General features: G+C 40.1%; 1 protein-coding gene across 8 annotated transcripts in view; it reads left to right on the top strand.

Annotated features, from left to right (window-relative positions):
* Positions 1–26092, top strand: part of CPEB2 (cytoplasmic polyadenylation element binding protein 2) — a 68834-nt gene that overhangs the window by 6473 nt on the left and 36269 nt on the right. For 3 of the 8 annotated variants that reach the window (XM_089524781.1, XM_089524780.1, XM_089524778.1), the window contains exons 2-4: positions 4542–4832; positions 16175–16265; positions 20497–20580. In XM_089524781.1, the coding sequence (XP_089380907.1) occupies positions 4542–4832; positions 16175–16265; positions 20497–20580 (466 nt within the window). The remainder of the gene's footprint in view (positions 1–4541; positions 4833–16174; positions 16266–20496; positions 20581–26092) is intronic. The other 5 variants (XM_089524785.1, XM_089524783.1, XM_089524784.1 and 2 more) reach the window with 3 other exon arrangements.

Raw genomic sequence — 26092 nt, 5'->3', positions numbered from 1 at the left:
GGAACGGCATGGCCACATAAATTGCTATTTTATAGATGCTTATGGAGTCAGTGGTTTTGCATGGGATTGAAAGTGGATATAGGTCAAATGCCACATACTTGATTACGATTAGTCTTTAGAACCAACTGCATAACTAGCAGTAGTTTAAAAATGAATTATGAATAATATTTAATAGCATGATCACAATAAAATTTTAATTTTCAATTTCAGTTTTTAATGAATGAATCCAGTTGTGAACAAACCGAGAAATACAGAAGGGATATCCAATCCCACCCCCACCCCATCAAAAAATTACTCTACTGCCTTCTAAATGATGGTTATTTTGGATGGAAAAAATAGTCATATTTATTTGTTCCCAGGTTGAAAAACTGAATTTTAACAGCCTGGAAATAAACCAGCAAAAATTATGTGATTTTTTTTCTCCAGTTATTCAAACACCCCAAAATGTTTGTGAGAAGAATTACTTTGTAGAGGAAAAAATGCATTAGTGGGTGTGTGCAAAAACCCACAACAATGAAAAAGCCAACATGTTTTTTTGTACATAAAATGGGTTTCCTGCAGAGAAAACCTGGTTTTATTTGCAGAAAACAGGGTGTTATGGGAAACACCCCTGTGTTTTGCAATCAGTGTTGCCAACAAGCCCCAAAGGTATTCCCTGGAATATTTTACTAACATCCAAAATCCCCGGAATTCCCCAATATTTATAATGATTATTCAATCAAAATCTCTGGAAAGAAATTAATCAAATTCCCCAGATTCTGGGGAATTCTCCGGAAATTGGCAACACTGGCGGGTTACAGACGGGCAAAAAGGGGTGTGTTCATGACGTCATGAAGGTGTAGCCTTTAGACGGGCCTTACCTGAATGCTGTCATGAACGCGCCGCCCGCACGCCCCAAGCGGGAAGAAGCGGCATTAAAAAGGTGCCGCTTTTTCCCCGCTTCTTTTTGATAAGCGGCGTACGTGCGCATCTCCGTATGTAAGCTGCTGCACCGATACGCCAGAATTGTTACGCCGCTAATTTAAGTTGCCCATTTAAAAGCTCCGTGTCTGCTGCGTCGCATAATGAGTCGGGGTCCCGGGACATGGACGGTTTGCAGTCAGGCTTTAATTGCAGCGTCAGATGCCAGGCAGCTGTGGAAGCTGCGGCACAGCTGCACTCTATTTTAATGCTCGTAACCCTAACCCTAGAGCAACATGTATGCATGCGCTGCTAGAATTGTGGAAAGTTTGGAATTTAAAGTGAACCCCTACACACATTCCTGCGCCATTTTCACCTAACAATAAAAAACCATTAAAACTTTAAATATTTACATATGTACAAGAGAGGTGATGGGGGATGGCAGGGGGACAGCAGTGGCAGCGGCGACAGCTGTGGCTGTGCATTGCAGATTCAGCAAGAGCATGGGGAGCAAAGGAGAGGAGGCATCCATGATGCCAGTGAGACTGGCAACGTGCAAGCTGGCAAGGATGCCATCACCAGCTGGCAGGAGGCCACCTTTGTTCTTGGGTAGGGCGGGGGAAAAAGTTTAAAGGGGCCTGGGCACTTTAAATGTGCACATACGCTTTCTGCCGCCGGTGCTGACCGCCGCAGCTGCGCAGCTGCACATCCGCCAGCCGGTAAAAGGAAAAAAAAGCCGCGTTTTTGGCCGCCCGTGTGGAAGCTGCCTCTCTCTTTGCAGCGTCCTGCAAGGCGGCGGTATGGAAGCTGTGGGTAAGAAACGGCCCCAGGTGAGGCGTCTTCGCTACCCCCAGTGTGGAAGCCCCATCCACCTTAGCCACGCCCCCGGGGCGGGCGGTATGGAGGCTCCGTATTCAGGGGAAGACACCTTCAAGACGTCTTCCCCTGCCCGTCTGTAACCCGCCACTGTTTGCAGCATTTCCTCTGCAACACTGGGATATTTGAAAATGGGGACACTATTGCCAAAGGAATGTAAATTCCCAAAGTGTGGAGAAAATGATAACAATTATATCCGCACATTCTAGGGTGAAGTAGTTAAAGATTCACAGCAGATCAAGATGGTAGTAAATCTTGGATACCTTCACTGTTTCTGTTTGTTGTAGGTTACAGATATTTCATCTTTTAAACTGAATACAAAATATTCAAAAGTGTCCATGTAATTCTATACAGAATATCTGCAGAATATCTGCTTAGCTATCCTACCAAAGTGGGTTTGGATTTTAATAGGTTTTTAAAATTAAAGTTACTTACAAATCTGCTTTTTTTCATGACACATCGCACTTTTGAATTGAAGTATAGTGTACTTAATTTTTGAAAAAAACAAGTTAGAAGACTTTTTGCTGCTGTTGCAAAATGTTCATATAAATATATAAGCATATATTAGGACATGGTTTCTTTTAAATTATGAGTAGGCAACTCTTCAGATGTTGCTGGACTAAAGTTCATTTGGTCATGATGGCTGATAATAGTTATAGCCAGTTGAAGTTTCACAAGTTGCCCAGCTTTGAAATGTGAGAGATTTTTTGAAAACTATATGTTAATTTGACATAACTTTAATTTTGTAAGCTGACATGTTGTATAGCTGTCGGGATTCCTATATTGGTATTGTTGAGAAGCCATTTTGTTCCATACCTTATGATGATGTAACATAAGCTGTAAAAAACTTTTTTAAAACATAAATATTGAATATACTTTAACATTTTTTTTACCTTGTTTTGTTTCTTTTTTCATACTGTAGTATGAAAGACCTCCCTTTTTGCTTTTCCTATTGCAGTTGTATAATTTTAGTTGTGTCTTCAGAGTGCAGTCCTAACTGGCTAAGGTGGCCAAAGATTTGACTTGGTTACTAGGCTTCTGAAACTATACTGAATCTTTCTTTCTTTCCAGCAAAAATGTTGGAAATGATTACTTACATGCTGGCCTAGGTTTGTGGTGGTCTTGTGAATGTGTCCCTGAAGTAAAAGAGGATTGAATCTGTTATAGCTCAGTTCTTCCCTCATACCACATCTTCTCCCCCTATTTTTGGCCTTTCTGTTGAGCAATCTCAGCCAGCAGATCTCTGAAATTGGTCAACAGAAGGGAATTTCTGCTGCCAGAAGAGATTTGTGGTTAATCCCAGTCTTCTGTATCTGGTACTGCATTTGTAAATTAAAATGGCACTATTTGTTGTTAATTATTCATTCATGTTTTTATTGTGCTCAGTATATGTCCAATACATTATGCTTCTATTATGCTTAATTTGTTTGGAAACAGAAATTTGCTAGCTTGGTTGTGATGGTTAGGAATATCATGCAGGTGACTAGGTATCAAACTGGAACAAGAATGAATACTCATCTTGTTGTCGTGTGCCTTTAATTTCTGATTTAGGGCAACCCTAGCATGAACCTATATTGGGTTTTTCTAGACTCGCTCAAGATCACCCATCCATGGCTGAGCAGGGATTCAGACTCTGGTCTCCCAGGGTCCTAGTCTAGCACTCAAACCACCACAACGTACTGCCTCTTGAATATACATGACCTTCATTATATATTAGATTTCATATGTTAGATGCCACAGATTTAAAGTTAATTGATAGAGGTAGAGATGAAGGACAGTGAGATTCTGGATTACAGTTTCAACAAAATATTCTAGTTCAGGAAACAAGATATGTTCCTTGATTTGAGAGCCAGTGAGCCCACAAGTTTATTCCTGCAGAATATGAAAAATATGGACTACGATTAGCTTTGATATTTTCTTCAGAAAAATATTGTGAGGCAGGCAGTGACACATCTCAAACCAGATGCATTTCTATCTCTTTTTACTCATTAAGATTGAAAGAAGGTGTTGAAACTATGGCCCCATACAGACAGGCCAAAATAAAGCTGCTTTGGGTCACTTTGGAAGTATGCTGTTTAAATGATGTATGCGTCCTAAGAGTCCAGAAGCCATGCCAAAGCCATGCTCCAGTCCTAAGGACTGGAGTGTGGTTTTGGCGCAGCTTCCAGTCCCTTAGGACGCATGCATCATTTAAACAGCATACTTCCAAAGTGACCCGAAACAGCTTTATTTTGGCCTGTCTGTATGGGCCCCATATTAAGCTAATCAGTTTATACAAGTTATTTATTGATTTGTGACTCTTTGGATCAGTTCCATCTTTAATTGTATTAACATAAGAGTACTGAAATACTGGTCAGAATAATGTTGTTATGCCAGTGTGTGTGGTGGCAGGAAGCAGGAAAGGGACACATATGCAATGGGAATAAATGAAGGAAGGCACTGGAGCTGTTCAGAGGTGGCAGATTCTGTCTCCCCTTACCACCATTGTGCAACCCTTGTGCATCATAACAGTACCTCAGATGGAGACAACCTCAGCCAAGATGGCCTACTCTTTCTAAATCTGTACAGAAATGAAAAGAGGTTTTGTTTATTTGTTTGGCCTGAACTCACCATAGTACATTGGTAAAAGTCCCTTGAACTTTTATTGCAAAACATACTTCTTTAGGAGTAAATGTTACTGAGTAGCTATGTATAGGATTAGACTCTATTATTTCACTTTCATCAAATATATTTTAAACATAACCTTTTTCTTATATCCATCCTAGCCTCTTCTGAAACCATCACCCTGGAGCAACCATCAGAGTAGTGGATGGAGCACAGGAAATATGTCTTGGGGAAGCATGCATGGCAGAGACCATCGTAGAACTGGAAACATGGGAATGCCAGGAACGATGAACCAGATCTCTCCCTTAAAGAAGCCGTTTTCCGGTAACGTCATAGCTCCCCCTAAATTTACTCGTTCTACTCCATCACTGACTCCAAAAACTTGGATTGAAGATAATGTTTTCCGAACAGACAACAACAGTAACACACTCTTACCCTTACAGGTAAGAATGGTATGTAATTACTTTGCCTTTTATTTTTAACTTTAATATTGTAAATAGTATGTTGGCCAAACTTTTCTCTACTTGAAATAAATAAAATGACTGAAAGTGTATTTGCTAACTAAAATTACTTCTAATTTATATCTCATATAGTTAAATTTAAAAACTTGTAGGACTTTTTAATGTCACTGAATGAACCAGAAATTAGTAAGTGATTAAATTTAAGATCTCTGGTTCAGTGTTGCTCCACAACTGTAGTATATTCTCACAGGTATTATTCTAGATTATCAATTTTAAACAGTTGGGCATCCAAATCATTTGGACTTCATCTCTTAGATGCCCCAGCCAGCATGACTAATCCAGAGACTCTGGGTGCAGAGGTCCCAAACATCTATATAACCGACAGTTGAGAATCATTGCTCTGGGTATTTCAACTGAATTCTGCTTATGTATCAGGTCCCACAAAAGACAACAAATCTTGCAGCTTGATTCTTAACACTTGCCTATGAAGGTGAATAGTTAGAAGTATGGTGTACCTATGATTGGTAATATCAGCGCAGCAGTGGTTTTATGTTGCTTTTAGAAGCACATTACTGCAAAGGTTTAGAATAGGAATGCCTATTTCCCCTCATACTTCTTAAACAGCATAATTATATTATTTGAGTTATGATGCTGGAGAAGAGTGCATGGACAGCCAAAAAGACAAACAAATGAGCCCTTGCTGATCTAGCCTGAACTTTCCTTGGAAGCCAAGATGATTAACTTGAGGCGGTCATACTCTGGCCACATCATAAGAAGTTATGATTCATTGGAAAAGACAATAATGCTAGGAAAGGTAGGAGGTAATAGAAAGATGGCTAGATTCAATTAGGGAGGTCACAGGCCTCAATTTAAAAGACCTAAGCAGAGCAGTGGAGGATCGGAGGGCTTGAAGGTATCTCATACAATGGGTAGCTAACAACAGAATTTACAAAAGTAGATGTTGCAGCTGAGACAAGGATTGCAGTAGAACAGGATAGTATCCAAAACAATGTAAAAGAACTGGACAAAAGAAAATTCAAACACACAAAAATATGGAGCTAATAGCTTAGACAATAAAATAGCAGTAGCAATAGCAAGTACATTTGTATACTGCTTATCAGTGCACTTAACCATCCCCTACAATGTGTAAGCTAATTGCCCCCAACAAGGTGGGTATTCAGTTCAGCAACCTCTGAAGGTATTAAATTAACAACATTGTGGTTCATGAGTGAGTGGCTGCAGTTCAGACACTTAACCACTGCACCACTAGGGCAGTATCTATGCTGCAACTGCCATCTGTGTATCAGCTCTGTTAACCTGTAGCAATAAAATAAAATAGAAGTCAGTGCATATTTTTTCTGATCAAAGATATAGGAATTAATGTTTTAATTGAACCTAATTATGCCTCTATTGGACGTAGTTTTATTTTAAGGCTGGAAGCTTGTATAAATATATATGTAGTACAGCTACTGATAGAATCATAGTAAACAGATATGGCTGCACAAAATACAGTGATAAAATGAGAAATGATGTAGAGTAAGATGTCTTCTTGTGAATCAATTTTCATGCAGCATTTTATGTGTGTATAAAAAACCAATCATATTATTATCATTTGACCAGTTTTCCTTTAAGAGTTTGAATGGCCTACAAACTGGAGATGCATACTTGGCAACAATTGTAAGACATTTTGTTGCTTTTAAAGGATTATTGTGATTTCTCATAGCTTATATTGTGTGTGTCCTGCTTTTGCCAGATTGAAGTGGATTGTCCATTACCATAGGAAATTAAGTCATGTCTCTCAAGGAAGACTAGTTGTTGTGGGGTAATAGCATTTTCTTAGCAATTTATGAACATAGTGCTTTCCTGCTAGGAAAATGTAGAATTTGTTCTTTCTACTATAGTAGTTAAAAGTGCAGAGCTTCATAGATGTGTTGCTCACCTGTGACATCACTGATAATAACTGGTTTCATTCCACCTTCATATTTGCTCCATTTTATATAATTTTGAAAGTTGTTTTACTATTTAGATGCGGAGCAGTTTGATGCTACTAACACTAAAACATAGAATTGATTGTATAGTTATTTTAAGAAGAAGGAAAAAAATTTAAAATATTTACCTAATATACTTCTGTCTAGAAAAGCCCTGCCTTTTAAAGAGCCATTTTGCAAATAGTGTCTTTCCTAAAGTATAATCCACATGAGAAGTTTGGAGCTCTAAGGTTCTCTTGTTTGATTAATATAGTAGAAACATTTCTCCCTGTTGAAGTTCATTTTGTTAGCTTTGGCCCAGCTTTCTAGCCTGTTCAGGTCATCTTGAATTTTGATCCTGTCCTCTGGGGTATTAGCTACTTATCCTAATTCGGTGTCATTTGCAAATTTGATAACTATGCCCCCAATACTGTCATGCAAGTCATTAATAAAGATGTTGAATAGCACTGGCCCCAGGACAGAGCTCTGTGGGACCCCACTGGTCATTTCTCTCCAGGATGAAAAGGGCCATTGTTGATCACCTTTTGGGTTCGGCTGGTCAATCAGTTACAAATCCATGTAAAAAATACCTTGTCTAGCCCACATTTTACAAGCTTGTTTGCAAGAATTGTCAAAGGCCTTACTGAAATCAAGATATACTATATCCACAGCATTCCCTTCATCTGTCAAGCTGGTAATTTTATCAAAAAAAAAAAAAAAAAAAAGAAAGAAATCAGATTTGTCTGGCATGATTTCTTTGAAACCCATGTTTACTTTTTGTGATTATGGCATTGCATTCTAGATGTGCACAGACTCTCTGTTTAATGATCTGCTCTTAAATCTTTCCTGGTATTGATGTCAGACTAACTTAGGCTTGCCATATCCCACCAGGGGGCGGGACTTTCCCGGTTTGGGGCAGGTCCGCACGGTCCCGCCCCGGTTTGGCCCCGCCCCCGGGCCACACACCAAACCACGCGACGGACACCAGGCAGGGAAAGGAGCCTCGCCTCCGTTCCCTGCTTGGCCTCCTCCGCCGGCGAGGGAGGCGGCCTGGCTCCGCTCCCTCCTTCCCGGCCTCTGTGGAGGCTTGGGCCTCCACAGAGGCCGGGAAAGGGAGTGGGGGCCGCCCGCGATCGCACCGATCACAGGCACTCTCCTCCCTCCTTCCCGGCCTCTATGGAGGCCCAAGCCTCCACAGAGGCCGGGAAAGGGAGTGGGGGCCGCCCGCGATCGCCGCGATCGCACCGATTGCGGGCGCTCTCCTCCCTCCTTCCCGGCCCCTATGGAGGCCCAAGCCTCCACAGAGGCCGGGAAAGGGAGTGGGGGCCGCCCGCGATCGCGCCGATCGCGGGCACTCTCCTCCCTCCTTCCCGGCCTCTATGGAGGTCCAAGCCTCCATAGAGGCCGGGAAAGGGAGTCCTACATTTGTCCCGGTTCGGAGCTCCTCAGTTATGGCAACCCTAGACTAACTGGACGATAATTGTTGGGATCCTCTTTTTTCCCCTTTTTGAAGATGGGGACAACGTTTGCCCTCCTCCAGTCTGCTGGGACTTCTCCTGTTCTCCAGGAGTTCTCAAAGATTATTGCCAATGGCTCTGATATTACATTTGCCAGTTCTTTTAATACCCTTGGATGTAATTTATCTGGTCCTGGAGTTGTTGAAGTAGGCACAGTCTTGACAGTTATAAATAAACAGTGTACAGTCTTGAAAATTATACAGCTGGATCCTTAATGACATAGATAAATGATATGCAGAGATTCCAAAGTCTCCCCCCCCAAAAAAAACCAACACCCAGAATACCAAGATTCTCAGAACTAGCAGGTTCCATTGTTCTTATTATAAATCTTACATATTTTCCTAGCTGTGAGATGCCATTGACTTGTCATTTTAGAACATTTTCCCTTTACTGTTTGACACTGCATTAATGAATAGGATACTAGTTTTTCCCCAGATAACTTTTATATTTTTTTCCCTTTATCACTGATCACAATAGACTGTAAATTTTAGATTCAATGTTGTGGTACAGTGGTAGATCTGTTAGGACTTGTGAATAGGAATCCATACTCAGGTTGCATCCACAATACAGAAATAATCCAGTTTTACATCCCTTTAACTGCCATGGCTCAATGCTGTGGCATTCTGGAAACTGTAGTTTCTTGTGACATCCGAGCTGTCTGATAGAGAATGCTAAATGTCTCACAAAACTACAGTTCCCAGAATTCCAAAGCATTGAGCCATGGCAGTTAAAGTGGTGTCAAACTGGATTATTTCTGCAGTGCAGATGCAGCCTCAGTTAACTTTAGAACCTGCAATTCCAGAAAGAAATTATTTGTCTTTATTGATATCTTAACCCATGTTATTGTTGTATTCTGGAAATCACTTCAGTTCTTTTTGCATTCTTCATGTATTCTTGATCATGATTTTATTTGTCCCTATTGGAACCACTTGCTTATAACTGAATTGGAGTATCTGAACAGCAATTGTTGTACATTTCACAATTAATTGTACAGTAGCCTCTCCAAACTTGCGGATCTCAGATCTGCGCCCTCAAATATCCATGGAGAGTGACCTCCACTATTTCCAGGCGCACGCGCCCAGGGCTATAAGGCTTGAATATGCACGAGCCTCCGTTTTTGTGTGGGGATTTGGAATGGATCCCCTGTGAAAATGGAGAGCCAACTATATAATTATGTACTGCAGAAAAAGATTAAAATAATCTTTTGATACCTGAAAGACTGATTTAACATGGCAGCTGGTAAAGTGGGTTTTACTCTGTGAAAGCTTATATTATTAATTTTTAAGATACCACAAAACATATTTTGTTGCTGAAGTCGAAAACATAAACCACAGCAGTTTCTGATCACTTCTTAAAATATTTTTACAGTGCTCTGGCGTCTATACACTGAAAGACACACACCAGAAGAGGCAGTGGTGTGCATGCCGTGCCGCAGGCACAAGCCCCATTGTTTTCAATGGGGCTCCAGCATACGTGGTATTTCCCTTATGTGGGGGGTGGTGGTGTCTGGAACCGATCCCCTGCGTAAGGGAAGGGCGCACTGTACTAGATTTTAAAAATGTAAGGGAAGGGAAGAAAGTAAAGAAGGGGCAGTAGGGATTAAAATACATAGGATATGAATGTGAGTTGGGCTGTATTACTATCAGATGACTATGGCTGCATCTGCACTGCAGAAATAATCAGCTTTCACCTCACTTTAACAAACATGGTTTAATGCTATGGAAGCTATGGGTCTCTGGTACCACAACAAGGTACTTTTCCCAGAATTCCATAGCACTGAGAATGTTAACATGGCGTCAAACCAAATTATTTCTGCAGTGCGGATGCACCCATATGTCAAAATAATATTTACTTGAAGTATGCATCTGTAGAATATACATCTTAACATAATGCATAACAAAGTCATTTTGTCTGGGGGATATTATTAGAATTGTACCGATTGTTTTTAATGAATCAAAGACACCCCTGCTGGTTCATGGGTCAAAATGAAGTCCACAGTTGACAATGGGTCAAAATGAAACCCACAGTTGGCCAAGACCAACTAAAATGAAACAGAAGTATGCATGCTTTTAATTTCTCAAGAACTCTTCATCAAGCTAGGTGGAAAAAAAAGGGGGGGGGGGAAGCAGTTGGAAAGAAATTGATACGTTTCAAAAATTAGGGTAGATATTGTATCCACAAGGTCTGCAATCGAACTTCTCAGATGGACACTGCAGACAGAATTAATGGGTGTCCAGTTTTCATGTTGTACTTAGTAATGGATGCAGTGATGGACCACTGGCTCCACTGTATTTCTAAGTACACAAGGTTGACTGTCACTGAGATATGCCTGTGGCCTACAGCAAAACGTACAGAGACCTAATTTCTGTTTTTGTTCTGCCTAGAATAGACCCATTGAATTCTTTAGATTTGCTTATGTGTTGATTCACTATTCAGCAGTTGCTTAAACTGATCTGCTCTAGTTCATATTGTCCAACGGAATGCCAGCCCAAATCTGTTTTTGATTGCCTTGCATGTGAATGACTGAATAGCTGAAAATATAGTAAACACTCAAACTAATTTGAAGAAACAGTGACATCAGATCAACAAAACTCTTTTAAATATCTAATGTATCATAACTAGTACAGTTCTCAATCAGTAAAGAATAGGTGAAAGATAAGAATATAACGTATATCTACAGTACTCAATTAAAACACTGTGGCCTGTTACAGACAGGCCAAAATAAAGCTGCTTCGAGTCACTTTGGAGGTATGGTATTTCAATGATGCATGAGTCCTAAGAGTCCAAAAGCCACACCAAAGCTGCACTCCAGTCCTTAGGACTGGAGCGTGGCTTTGGTGTGGCTTTTGGACTCTTAGGACACATGCATCATTGAAATACCATACCTCCAAAGTGACTCGAAGCAGCTTTATTTTGGCCTGTCTGTAACAGGCCTTTGACACTACTTTACTATTACTCTAACCTATAGAATCCTGGTATTGATTATTTCATGACATACGTAGGTATCTGTGATGGAATTCAATAATCCTGTTACAGAGGGGAGAATGTTAGAGTTCTCTTGTAGGGAACTCTAAGTCATGATGGTTAAAGTGATATCAGAGTGCTATATCATGCAATGTGGATATGTCCCCAGACTCATATATACAGAGAACAGTAATTCTTCTTTGTAGTCTCTGGGCATTCTGTGCCTGTGCAGTGATCTTCAAAACCTTCTAGAATAGCTGGGCAAGATTTTTGACAGTAGCTGCACCCACCCTCAGCTCCATCCTTCACTGTTCCCACTCATTAACCTCAGTTCCTTTTAATCCACCAAGTAAGCAGCATCTAAGAAACTTTGCTAGTGTTTTTCTCTTCAACGATTTGACTTGGCGTGTTTACAACTTCTCCTTTCTAAAATCCTTAGCTTAATAGTTTTTTCACAGCTCATCTGGCAGCAGTTTTGATTATTTACAGCTTCTCTTTTCCAGATCCCTTGACTTGGTTAAACTTTGACTCTTCTGATTATGACCTCAGATTGTTCTCTATGTTATTTCTAGATTATAGGGCCATCTTCCTCTTTTAAGATGTGCAGTGACTGTGGGGCAAAGCTTCCCAGCTGCAACAACCATTTCTGTTGCCTACCTCGTTTGGATGAGGGGCACAACATCAGCTCTTGTCACACCCCATGCAGTGAAAACCTGAGAGTTGTACTTAAAGATTTTACTTTATGAACAGGTCCTGAAACCCATGCAACCACCAATGGCGACTGTTTCCATTCCACCCAGATCCATTTCTGAACTGGCATGTAGCTGTTTGCTGACAGAACACTATTTCAACTCCAATGCTGCTTCAAAATCATCCAGGCACAAGGCTTCAGCTTCAAGCCTAGGTACTAAGAAGGCAATTCACAGGGATGTTGCACCACCTGCTGCTCTACCTCTGGGAGACATTCTACCAACACTGGGACACTCCCTGCCTCTAGTCTAGAACCTTCTTCTCATCACTCAGGAAAGAAAAAGAAAAGAGGAAACATTTGAGACATTATGCAAAGAGTGATGTTCGTTCCAAGATGGTGCAAGCCTAGAAGTGTCCACTGTGCAAGCCCCTCTTCACTTACGGAGTCTCTTCAAGTTATTCAGATGCAAGTTGGATCTGTATTTGAAGGCAAGATAATCAAATTCCTTCAGAAAAGTCAACAACTCTGCAGACATCTCCTCCTGCTCAAGCCTCAGGTCACAGTGCAATGTTTTCTTCACCTGGCACACCACTTGAGATTCTTTCTCCTCTTTGTCAGATCATGGGCTAATAGTCAGCCTCTTCTTCTTTTACATCTCCTTCCCCATGGTATCATAGTAGACCATCCTCAAGACATGACCTTATATCCCACAGAAATATTTGATATTTTCAAGACTGATGGCACCATAAAAGCCATTTTAGACCTGGCTGATACTTTCCCTACCGTCACCCTGAACTATGGAGAGATATTACATCAGGGAATGGGGACGTTACTTAATGGTTTAGGTCTCCTTTTACCATATTGTTTGTGATCACCTCCACTGATCACTGCCTTTAGCTACAAGGTTGATTGTTTTGTCATCTGTGCCTATTTCACATGTTCATCATTCAGCCATCGCACATATGGTTGTTTCACAACCTCAGCTGTCTCAAGAACTCTTTCATGAACTTTGTGCGCATCTACCACCAGTTCCACCACAATGAAAATTGCATCAACAAAAGCCACTATCCAAATCCCTGTGTCACTCTCCATCTCCTACTCTGTCAGCTACTGGTCTGACACGATATCATCCATCCATTATGCCACCAGATGGATTGCCCTCTTGTCAACTATAGTGCGCCCTTTTTTTACCCGGGGGATCCGTTCCAGACCCCATCTAGAACTTTTACTCATTGTATCATCTACCTTCTCACATTGCTCTTGGATTCAGGGCTCTCCTTATCATCACTGAAATGCTACCTCACAGCCATCTCTTCGCTACTTCAGCTTACTGGTCAGCTCTCCTACTTCCAGAATCCACTGATTGAGAGGCTACAAAAATCTCCATTCTTTAGTATCAGGCCCAATATCTGCTTAGAGTCTGGAGCTTGTTTTCTCACAACTGTCCAGCAATCCTTTAGAGCCAGTGACATCCTGTAACTTACCTGGGAAACTGTCTTCTTGGCTGCTTTCACCTCAGCAAGAAGAGCTGGTGAACTGTGTGTATTGCAAGTTGACCAACCGTACCTGTGATTCTGTCTTGTCAAAGTTGCCCTCTGTCCTAACATACCATTTTTTGCCTAAGGGTGTCTCTTTGTTTCACTTAAATCAGTATATTGTTCTACCATCCTTTGTGCAAAATCATACCTCTGAGTTTGAATGGGCCCTGCATTCACTCAACATCCGTAGAGCCCTTGCCTTCTATGGTGACTGGATGTCAAATTAAAGATAAAATACCATAGTGTTTGTATGCTACTTGGATTCGAAGCTAGGCCAAACAGTGTCATAACGATTTTCAAAGTGGATGGTTTCGATGGACTGGCTAAAAATGAACTGCCCATTTGATTCCAAGTCCACTCTACCAGAGCAGTAACTGCTTCTTCTGCCTTCCTCAGCAGCATACCAATGGATGATGTATGCAGGGCTGTTGAGTAGTCACAACCACTGACTTTCATATCACATTACAAACTGGATTCTTGATCCAGGAATGATGAAATCTATGAAGGCAGTATTGCTTTCAAGTTTAAAATCAAAGTTAGTACCTCCAGTGCTCTCTGTGTGAGGGCAGTGTTGCTTTATATTTAATAAGTTCTTATGGTTGAACTGTTAAATGTGTATGTTTCTGACATACACTCCTGCCTCCTTATGTGAGTAGCTTGTTAGTCTCCCAGTTCATAGAATAATAGAATCATAGAGTGGAAAGAGACCCCAAGGGCCATCCAGTCTAACCCCCTGCCATGCAGGAACTCTCAATCAAAGCATACTCGACAGATGGCCATCCATCTGAGACTCCACCACACTCCGAGGGAGTGCATTCCACTGACAATAAGGGCTATCCGATTGTGTGAGTCACAGAGGCCACAAAGAAGAAGAACAGGTTATATACCTGTAACTGCAGTTCTTGGAGTGGTCACCTGTGAATTTACACAAACCCACCCATCATCCCCTCTTATGTGTCCTGCATATCTGGTCCTTGGGATGCTGCCATGTGGTGTCCCTGGAAATTGAGGTACATTGGAGGGAACAATGAGGAATGAAGATTAAAATCTTGGCTAGCTATTCTAGAAGGTTTTGAAGATGCATTGCACCGGCACAGAACACACCCAGTTGTGTGAGTTTATAGATGACAACTCAAAGAACTACAGTTACAGGTATACAACCTGTCCTTCCTCATTTTCTCTTATTCAGATTTCTTCATGTGGATGTTATAGGAGTAGGTGCTGCATTGCCTTTCATTAGATGACACTGTCTGCCACACAGAATAGGTCTTTTTGGATGAAAAATAATATCTTGTCAATTAAATCATTGTGAACAGTGTAGAGGTGACATATTGGTTCTAATAATTTCTACATAAGTTTGCTTACCTTCCCATGAATGGTGCTGTAAAACAACTGTTGGTTTGATACATTGGATGCTTATTGTGCTTGCACATTATTTAGCAAGAAGTACAAAACTAAGCATATTTACTCAGAAGCAAGTCCCATTGTATTCAGTGGAATTTACTCCTTAGTGAGCAAAATTAGAACTTTGTTTTCATTTCCCTTTTCCTACTCATCCCTCATCCTGTTGTGGCCAGAGTTGTTTGGCCAGGACTAATGTATTGACAAGAATTCAAAGATATAGCTGTGTTAGTCTGTAGAATCAGTATGTAGAGAGATCTTGTAGCACTTTTGAGACTAACCGAAAGAAAGAAATGGGCAGCTTTCGTAGACTTCAATCTACTTCCTCAAATACATTACACCTGAGGAAGTAGACTGAAGTCTACGAAAGCTCATGCTGCCCATTTCTTTCACTTAGTCTCAAAGATGCTACAAGATCTCTCTATGTATTGACAAGAACATTAGGGTTATACTGGGAAGAAAATTACATTGGGAAATGTAAAAAAACAAAACCAAAACAAACAAACAGAAAACAAAGAATGCCATTCATAATTCAGGAGGAAAATTTAAAGTAGATGGTTTTGGTTAAGCCTTTTAGGATTACTCCAGTGCTTTTTACTGAATATCTTTTGATGTATCACTGGATCTGCGGAAGAGAAAAACTTATTTTTTAAAAATGTTAGTCTTTTATAAACATATGAGGACAAAATTAAAAGGTCTATTGGGACTATCTTATGAACAGAACTGGGTGCTTCTCACTAGTCTAACCTATATAGATATAATTTTCTGCAACGATATTTTGTTTCCAATTTGTGTAGTGAAGAAGACTTATTTGTAATCTATAACTAACGTCTGAATTAGATTAATTAGATGCTTGTAACGGTAAAATACTTGTAAACAAGCTAAACTTTTTAGTGGCATTTATTGCATAGTAACCATGGCCAATTTGATATACTAGCCTGAGAGGATGGTTCTGATAGTGGAAAAAAAATGTTTCTCTTAATTGTAACAGAAAAGGAAAAGTTTAGAAAATGCTTTACGACAGTGCTTTTGAAAAATATAAATGTTACTTTGTATTTAAAAGATGTTTATATATCTTTTCTCCATAGTTGAAGTGTAATTCATGTATAAGTTCCGTAATTCGCTGATTGCAAAACGAAAGACTACTGTGACAGTAGTACATTATCTGTTATACTTCCTGAAAATCTGCCCATTTCTTCTTTCTTCGTATTTATAACAATTATATCTCTAATGCTAAGGATCTCTTTTCCTTTAGGATCGAAACAGAATGTATGACAGTCTGAATATGCATTCACTGGAAAATTCCCTTATTGATATAATGAGAGCTGAACACGATCCTCTTAAAGGTATGTTACTACACTAAGTTAATTACACAGGCCTGCAAAACTGAGAGTCATAAAAAAATTTGTATGCTGGTTTTATAGGAATTTGCATTCTAAATCCAAAAATGACCTCAGATTTGCTCCATCACATACAGTTTCTTTCACAACTCACTTCCAAATTTCTGTGTTAAATGAAATGAACTTGCAAATAATAAGAAAGGGAAGAAAGGGGTTAAAGTCCTCTAATGTACTTTCAAATAATTTAATTTGCTGATTTGAAAAACAAAAACCCATTCAAAAGAACAAAAACAAGTAGCACTTGGAATATCATCATCTGCACTTAATCAAAGCTGAGCAACAACTGAATTGATAAAAAATATTGAATTTGTGAAATAACTGTGTGTGGTATGACATTTTTATTGTGTTTTTTAAATTCAGTACCCAAATATAGACAGCTACGATACTGAAAAGATTTTTCATCACATGCCTCTGTTATAAATCCCTGGCAGAGCCCACTCTACGTTGTTGTTTTCCTACCTGCTTGAAAATACCTATGTATGAAATGATGTATATTTAACCTGCATAAAGCAACATAGGGTTTGTTCAGATGTCATTGACAGAAGGTATATTCTCTTCCGCTAATTTTTCCATATGGAAAGATACAGAAATTGCAGAAGAGTGAACTTTGGGCCTGAGTGTCCTCTTCCTTGTTCTCATCACCAAAATAAGAGGCCAATTTAACAAAAAAATTCTGCAGTAAAGTGACTAATTCAGATACATTTTCTTTCAATCATTATTGAGTCTGAGTAATCAGTTGACTAGTTCAGAAAAGGCAAACTGGTCATTCTTCAGTTTGCTATGATTTATTTTTCAATTTGTGATCTTTTCCCTCTTTCTTTTCGCTTTCATAAAGGAATGTTTTCATATTTGTCGTATATAAAGCCATTTCCTCGCCACTCACTCACTCACATTGTTTAAGTACGGTAATCTTAAAATGCACATCCAAGAATCATCCTAGCTGGATTAAAGCAGATTCAGTAATTATGATACATGTGTCACCACTGTAATGTATGTCTTAATGTAACTTTATCCATAACATACCAGGTAAAAGAGCTGCCTTAATATTGTACTTTATACATAACTGGAACAAGGTTCCAAACATCCTCTAATTTCCCAGAAAACATCTACTGCACATAAGGCTGAAGACTTCTTTGTACTATGGATTAGAGCCCGAAACAGATGAGCCAGAAGGAACGGCTTCCAGCCACTTTGGGGTGTGGTGTGCTGACGGCACATTCCCCCAATGCATCTGGAAGCTGCTCTGATGCCACCTAAGGCAGCCCGAAGCCACCAACAAAAGGAGTGGCAAAAAATTGCTCCTTGCCAGCAGCTCATTTGGGACCACGGCCTCAGCCCGCTTCGGAAGCAGGCTGTCCAGTCACCATGGTCCCAGGGTAATTGGGGACCAGTTGTGGCTGAAGCAGCCTCTGGCTGCTCCAAGCCACTCATCTGCTTCACCCCAATGTGTACTCGCTGTTGATAAACCTTGCTGTTCTCCAGATAACAAGATGAAAGGCACTATGTAATACTGCATTAGTAGAAGCTCACTGCAGACATGTTTCAAATTCAGATTCTGTCAGTATCTGGAGTATGACTGAACACATTGTTATGTTTTGTTTGCCTTGTAATGTTTTGAAAGTATAATCTAACAGATGACTGTGAGATGTAAGTCCCATTGGGTTCAGTGTTACCTAGTTCCAATAAAATTTGTATAGGACTGAAACCTAAATACTCAGGATTTAATACATTTACAAGAGAATAGGATCCATTGAGGTCAGGAGAAATTACACCTGAGTAAACATGGATAATATTGTTCTGCTAGTTTATTTTCTAGCATAGTTTGAAGATCAGGCTTTTAGAGAATAATTTGGATTATCCATATGGGTAATTACATTAAGTCATAAGGATATTCATTAACCAATAATTGTGTGTGTGTATGTGTCTTCAAATTGTCTGTTGATCACATGAATTTCCTAAGGTTTTCTTAGGCAAAGAATACTCCGAGATAATTAGGTTCTGATAAGCATCTTAAAAATTGGTATTTAAAATGTGTAATTAAAACTTGGCAAAAGTGTGTGTGTTAGAAAAGGTGATATGTTAAGTCTTATTATTTTGTCAGGATTTAGCACAGTCACGTAATAGAATTTTGGTGCTGTGAGGTAAGCAGTTTATATCTGTTAACAGTCTTAATAAAGATATAATAGTTTTAAATCTTTACTAATGAATATCTTTGAGAAAGATAGTATACCTTTGGCAGTGCCATCATTTATTATTATTATTATTATTATTATTATTATGTATATAGTGCTGTAGATTTGCACAACGCTGTACATAAAACAATAAATATATAAGAGTAAACCTGCCTATGGCGTATAATCTAAGAAATAATAGGATAATACATATAAAATACACAGGAATACAGGAAATGGTACGATAAAACAGGCAACAAAAGAACATCAAACATCAGCATGACTAATACTGATGGCCAATGCTATACATGTATTTTAAAATAGTTTAAGTAAGGTCGTGGTAGGTGAATTGTTTGTCATACAAAGTTTAAAAGTATCTAGTAATAATTGTTGTTTGGCTCATAGGTCTTATCCAGTAAGTCTTAATTGAAAGATTGAACTGTTCATTATTTTCTCAGATAACTGAGCAACTCCTCCACTAGAGGTAACATTACAGGGGCCCCTATATTTCATTAGTGTCTTGCATTCATCCTTTCATCATGAATGCAAAAGGGACAAATCCTGGAGAGGCATTCATTAAAACTGAGGGAGGAAGTGTAGAGCAGTATGGTGCTGTTCCTGTTCATTTTGTGGGAGTTTATCCAGAGAGGTCTGCACCTTGAAACTTTGCTGTGTCAACATAAATGCATTGAATGCAGCACATCATTTTCTGTGCAGTTGGGGCCTGAAGAGACAGGGCAAAATAAAGCTGCTTCAGGTCACTTTGGAGGTATGCTGTTTAAATGCTACATACGTCCTAAGAGGCCTGGAGGACTGGAGGTTAGCTTTGACACAGCTTCTGGCCTCTTACAATCAATGCATGTGTCATTTAAACAGCATACCTCTAAAGTGACCCAAAGCAGCTTTTCTTTCTAGAAGAAGGCAGAGGACTATAAATAAAGAGCACTGGGGATGTGACGTGAAAGAAGGAAATATATATATTGTATTTCTATGTGTCACCAGTTTTGGAGGATAAAACACAAAACTGAGCAATCAAATTAGAGGCTTGTGATCTGTAATGCTGTGAAGAATTGGGGCTGTCTTCACTTCAGCATATTTAAGAAACTGACTTCATTCACTAAGCTGTCAGAATTCCAATTATAAAACATCAAGGGTTGTTTCCATAAAATAAAAGAAACAGAGAAAGCTGTAGAGTTTTAATAACATTTGGGGCCTTAATATCGAAACAAAAGATGCCTGCTCACCAGGCGTTCTGTTTGCACAAATGTGGTGGGAAGATGGGGAGAGAAGAAGGGGAGAGTAATGGCTGAGGCTGTCTCTTACCTGCAGCCGCTGGATGTTCAGAGTGTCTCGGCCAGTCAAAAACTCCCATAAGATCACTAGGTAGGACTTCCCACAGATGAACTCACAAAAGTCTTCCTCAGGGTTCCCATTGAGAGAAGTAAAATTGTTCTTGCCATCTGACAGTGAGCTTTTTGTCATTTGACAGTTTTTCTGCCTATTCACTCTGTAAGTCATTGCATTTGCTTGCTGCAGATGAAGGTTGCCTCCAGTTGATGGGCCTGGGGTAGAATTTTGCCTGCCAGTGGATTGGCCTTGGCTGGCAGGAGTTTTTTGCCTCCCCTGGGGGATGGTCATCTCTTTCGCCTCTGCCTGCCTGTGTTCTCTGAGCAACAGCAGATGAGGACGGGCGAGTGGGGAAGCAACTACATGCCTTCCATGACAACCATGTATGTATCCCAAATAATATCTAGTGTCACCCTTGCTGCAGGTCACACTCAGTAACTAGTCTACAGTGTTGAATAGGATGATGGCAATTTTGATACAGAGGAACTTTCTATGGATTTTTTGTCATGGACAAATCACTATGTGATAAGGTTTAGACTCATTTAAATTCAGAGCCTCTTCACTGGTGGGGAACTGATTTAAGATGGTCTGTCCTAAGCAACTGATGGATCTGGGTAGACTCCTGACGGATCTTGAAGAGTTTTTTGTTATCTTGGCAGGTGATCCAGTTGAAGCCTTGAATGGAGAAAAGACCATGGCAGTGAACACAATCCTGAGTGTTTCCTCCCATGGAAGAGACCCAAGTGAGCGTCCTAGTTTACTCAGAAGTTGATGGTGATATGGGTGGGACAGAAATTAGAGCAACGATGGTGGAAGACTTTGAGCAAGCTCCTACTGGCCAGAGCCTTTGAAAGCCTATGATGTGGAAGCAGTGTCTGTGAAGAAATTATTCTTCTTTGCCATCATTGTATCTGCACAGTTTGTCAAGCGAAGCTGTCTTGAGTGTTCAGGGTTTTTTTATGCTGTGCCCCATAGGATCAGCATGTAGACACTCAGCAGCCTTCTGTGAACACAACACTGCAGATAAAATCATACAAACCCACTAAGACTTGGGAATTATTGTGATTACAGGTCCAGTAGATGTAGCCTTGGCTTCTGAATGTTATTGTATATGTTTCAATTTGTGCAGCCTGAGGATGTGGACAAGATCCTTGCAGAGTAGAGAGCCATTATATGGGTATCAGACCCATACCCTTCCTTGCTTATAAAAATAGGTAGAGGAAAATGGCTGTGTGTGTAGGAGAAGTGGTGAATGCCTCACTGAAGCACAGGGTTCCATCCTTTCTAAACTAGGCTGCAGTGAGACTGTTACAGTGGGCAGTGGGGATCCTTCCAGAACCCAACTACAATAGATAGCTACTGGCCAATCTCCAGTATTCTTTTTTGGGTCAAGTTTCTGGTATGGGTGGTGTCCTCTGATACCCAAAGGTTCCTGGATGAAATGGATTATCTAGATCCACTTTTGTCCTGGTTACGGGATGGAAATGGCTTTGGTCACCTTGTTGGATGGCCTGTGCTGGGAACTAGACAGGGGAGTGTGTCGCTATTGGTTCAGCTGAACTTTTGTGCAGATTTCATTATCAACCGTGGTATCTTTCTGAGATGTGTAACTGGGATTAGACGTGGGGTCACTGTTTAAGAGTTATTCCAGTTCTTCTTGGAGGGATGAACACAGAAGGTGAGGCTGGGGGATTCCTGTTTGACCTTGTGGCCATTGGTTTGCAGGCTTCTCTTGGGCTCAATTTTGTCCCCCATGATATTCAACACCTACATGAAACTGCTAGGGGAGGTTTTCAGAATTTGGTGGGTTAGGTGTTACCAATATAACAACAACGTATTTATATCCCGCCTTTTCCCAAAGGAATCAATATGCCGATACTATCCAACTCTATTTTTTCCTTTTCATCTAATTCAGAGAAAGCTGTCTTGGTGCTAAACTAGTGTCTATTATCACTAATGGAGTGGATGAGGTTAAACAAATCAAAGCTCACTGCAGACATGGACAGAGGTGTTCCTAAACAGTCAAAAGTAGGAATAGGGATTCAATCTGTGCTAGATGGGGTTAAACTCCCCCTGAAATTTCATCTTTGTATCTTGAGCATACTCTTGAATTCAGAGCTGAGCTTGGAGATGAGGTCTCAACCAAGAGGGGATTTGCAGTTAAAGCAAGTGTGTCTGCGGCATGAGTTCCAGAGGATGTCAAATCTGAGCCATTGTAAGACATGTCTTGATTGTACCGTTTGAATTATAGCAATACACTCTTAGTAGAGCTGTCTATGGAATATGTTCAGAAATTGCAGAGGGTCCACAATGCTGTGGACAGAATGCTGAATGGGGCTGGTTATGAGGAACATATAAACCTTCTGTTGAAACAGTTTTTTTGGACACAATTCAGATGGTAGTTCTGACTTCCAAAGTCCCATAGCGCTTCAGTCTAGACTGTCTAAAAGACAATAGTTTTAAGATCCTCAGGGGAGGGCTTTCTCTTGGTCCCAGTGCTATCATAAGTAGCATTGGTGGAAGAGAACCTTCTTCAGAGCTGCCCCCCCCCCCCGCTCTCTTTCCAGTTTATTTCGTTACTTTTTTACCTTGTATTGTTCATTATATTTGGTTTTAATTTACGTGATGAGCCTTCTTGGGTCTCATAATAAGAGACAAGTAGGGTATAAATTTGAATATAAATATATGCATACATTCATACATATATGTACATACAAGCTGAACATGAGTCAGCAGTGTGATGTGACAGCTAAAAAGGCCAATGCAATTTTAGGCTGCATCAATAGAAGTATTGTATCTAGATCAAGGGAAGTAATAGTGCCACTCTATTCTGCTTTGGTCAGGCCTCACCTGGAATACTATGTCTAGTTCTGGTCCCCACAATTCAAAAAGAATGTTGACAAGCTGGAATATGTTCAACGGAGGGCGACCAAAATGGTGAAGGGTCTGGAAACCATGCCCTATGAGGAGAGATTTAGGGAGCTGGGTATGTTTAGCCTGGAGAAGAGATGGTTAAGGGGTGATATGATAGCTCTGTTTAAGTATTTGAAGGGATGTCACATTGAGGATGTAGCAAGCTTGTTTTCTACTGCTCCAGAGGCTAGAACACAGAACAATGGATGCAAGCTACAGGAAAAGAGATTCCATTTCAACATTGGGAGGAACTTCCTGACAGTTAGGGCTGTTCGACAGTGGAACACCCTCAGAGTGTGGTGGAGTCTCCTTCCTTGGAGGCCTTTAAACATAGATTGGATGGCCCACTGTCGGGGATGCTTCAATTGTGAGTTCCTGCATGACAGGGGATTGGACTGGATGACCCTTGTAGTCTCTTCCAATTCTATGATTCTATGATAAAATGCTGAGTGTCAGTCTGGCTTTGGGGCAGATAGCCGCACCTGAGTGCTGTATGAGCTGATGTGACTTGTCTATACCTCCACAAGTCCAGAAGACCCATGTTGTTTCATCCTCTAGTACATGGGCTGATGGGCATCCATCTTGCTGCAATCCACTCTACACCCATGTACTGTAGACAATTATGGGTGTGCCCTTATCTCCACCCATACACAGTATTTCTACCTGTTTTTCCCATTCTTTTCTCCTTCCAACGCTGTGTGTATAAATGGTAATTTTCCCATGTTTTAAGAGAACAGGGAATTCCCATGATAATTTACTTGTAAATATTTATTTATTTATTTATTATTTTATTTATAAAATAATAATAATATTTGGAATTGCATAGCAAAGTGTTTTCTACTTTATCAAAGCAGATTATTTTCCTGGTAACATACAATAGCTGCTTTGTTTCATTACGATATGAAGGCTGCCTTTTTCCCTCAAATGCTAAGTAAATCTGCTATAATCTTTGCCTAAGTAACCACTAGCAACATACTTCAGGTTTAGAATCCTTATTCTGTCTTCAAGTTTTTCCTAACAAATGCAGAATTCAAGTTTTCTCTTCTTATCCTAATATTTTCTGGCTTTTACAGGCATGCCTCAGAAGTTCCTTTTTACAGTCTTTTTTTTTACAGAAAGCCCATCCCAACCCACGCTTTTATTTTTTGTCTAACTGGATATTGTTGTGTGTTGTTTTGTTGTTGTTGTTGTTTTTTGTAAGATTGGTATTGGGAAAAATGGTTAAGGAAGGCTACAGAAAGACAAACTTTCAGTGTTGGGTTACAGCAGCATATCTGCAGTAAACAATGCAATAAAATCTGACCTGAGAAAGTATGGCATTCCCTCTAGGGATTCTACTGTAGCTGTGTGTGTGGTGTACAATAGGCAAGGTAAACAGCTGCCCCCAGAATCACTTACTGAACATGTGTGTAGAGCAAAAAGAAAAAGGGAAAGCAGATTAGCCTGCCTAACCAGCTACCCTGGCACATTGAAAAACCATAGATCTGTAAGTATTGCCACCAAAATGGAAATCATAATTAAAATAGAGGTTGTTGAAATACAAAAAAATCATCCTGGGATGCATTTTGGAAGAAGGTTTCAAGTGGTCCCTAGAAGATTCAGGCAGCTCCTTCATTAACTGATGTACATCTGTACTAAAATGTACCATAGGAAACAATTACCGGTATACCTCAGTTAACAAAGTAGTCGTGTTCTTGGGCATTACTTCTTTAACAAAACATTGGTATGAGAGTCAGAAATAACATGGAAAGAATAAAAATAGGTTAGTACACCACAAAAAAAGAAGAGCAACTTGAACATGTTTCAACAGGTTTTTTTAAAATGAGAATTAAAGATAAGCACATCTGAAATGAAAAGGGCTGGTCACATAACCATTGCATGAGTAAACAAAAATATTTGGATTTTTTAAAGAGACCACCTCAAGGCTTTTCTCCAAAATGTATCTGGGGATAAAACCTTCCAGTTTACTAACCATTTCCATTTTTGGTGGCCAGACTTATAGATCTATACTTTTTAACACGCTGGAGTTAGTGAGACTTATCTGCTCTACTTTCATCTCTGTTTTGTCATCTATGCATTCTCAGGAAGGAGTTCCAAAAACAGCTGCTGTTTACTTTGCCTGTTGTAGGGAGGCACACATGACTACAGTTGGTTCTGCTAGAGCAGAATTCTGCTCTTTTCCAGGTCTTTGGCTTTGTTTTCCTATGACATGGTTCTGCAACCCAACATCAAAAGTTTCTCCATCCATTCTCCCAATGCCAATGCTGCAAAAAATCTAGCCAGACAGAGAACCAGAGAACTGGGCATGAATAAAAAGATTTTGTAAAAAGAAACTTCTTTCTCAGAGGCTTTATCAACTGAGGCTGCTGACACATTGCAGAATTAATGTAGTCTGACACCACTTTAACTATCATGGCTCCATCCTATGGAATCTTGATATTTACAGTTTGTTGTGGCACCAAAGCTCTCTGACAAAGAAACCTAAATATTTCACAAAACTAGAAATCCCAAAATAACATAGTATTGAGGCACAGCAGGTTTCTCTCTCTGGCTTTGCTTCCCGAACGAAGATTCAGGAAGGACTCGTCCGTGCTTTGTACAAGCGCGTTGGTGACTAAAAAGGCCAATCCGGGACAAACAGGTCCGGTTGCAGAAAGCACAGCGGAAAGTCTCCTTGGGTGATGTTTCCGGGTTGTGGTTCTTTCTGCGTTGTCGTTTCTCTTTGAGACTCGTTCGCCATGAGCTTTCCAAAAAGGCTGCAGCATCGTGGATAGTGCATCTCCATGCCTCCCGATGCGAGGCCAGGGCAGACCATTGTTGGTGATCAATTTGGCCGAGCCTGAGATGTTGTTTCAGGGAGTCCTTGTATCTCTTCTTTGGGGCGCCCCTGAAACTGCATTAATTCTACTGTATAGATGTACCCTGAGATAGGCCTCTATAAAGCTTCTATTCACATTTTTAAATTCTTTAAATATTTGTATTAAATGAAAATTGTACATATCAGACCAAATGCTGTAAAATTTTTGTACTTAGCTTTAACAGTTGTTTTTGAGTTCTAGCTACTTGATATCTCTACAGTTCAAATGAGTTCAGTAGAGGTCTTCAAAGTGAGCACAAAAGAGGTGGACTAGTCAGCTCTGCTACTGGATATTATGAAACAAAGAAGACCTTTATCTCTTGGAGCTGATTCCAAAGCACAGTCCAGATCTTATGACCCAGAGAATTAATGTCAAGAAGCTCTTTCTTTCAACTTTAAGTTGAATCAAGAGTGGTATTAGCTAATGGAGTAACATATTAGCTAGTTTTGTCCCTGATTAAAATAGAGTTACATGATACATATAT

This window comes from Sceloporus occidentalis, unplaced genomic scaffold, assembly GCF_023333645.1.
Source record: "Sceloporus occidentalis isolate IW3139 unplaced genomic scaffold, rSceOcc1.0.p SCAF_5, whole genome shotgun sequence".
In the NCBI taxonomy this organism is placed as follows: Eukaryota; Metazoa; Chordata; class Lepidosauria; order Squamata; family Phrynosomatidae; genus Sceloporus; species Sceloporus occidentalis.
Note: the sequence above shows the minus strand (reverse complement) of the source record. Positions and strands in the feature narration are given on the sequence as shown.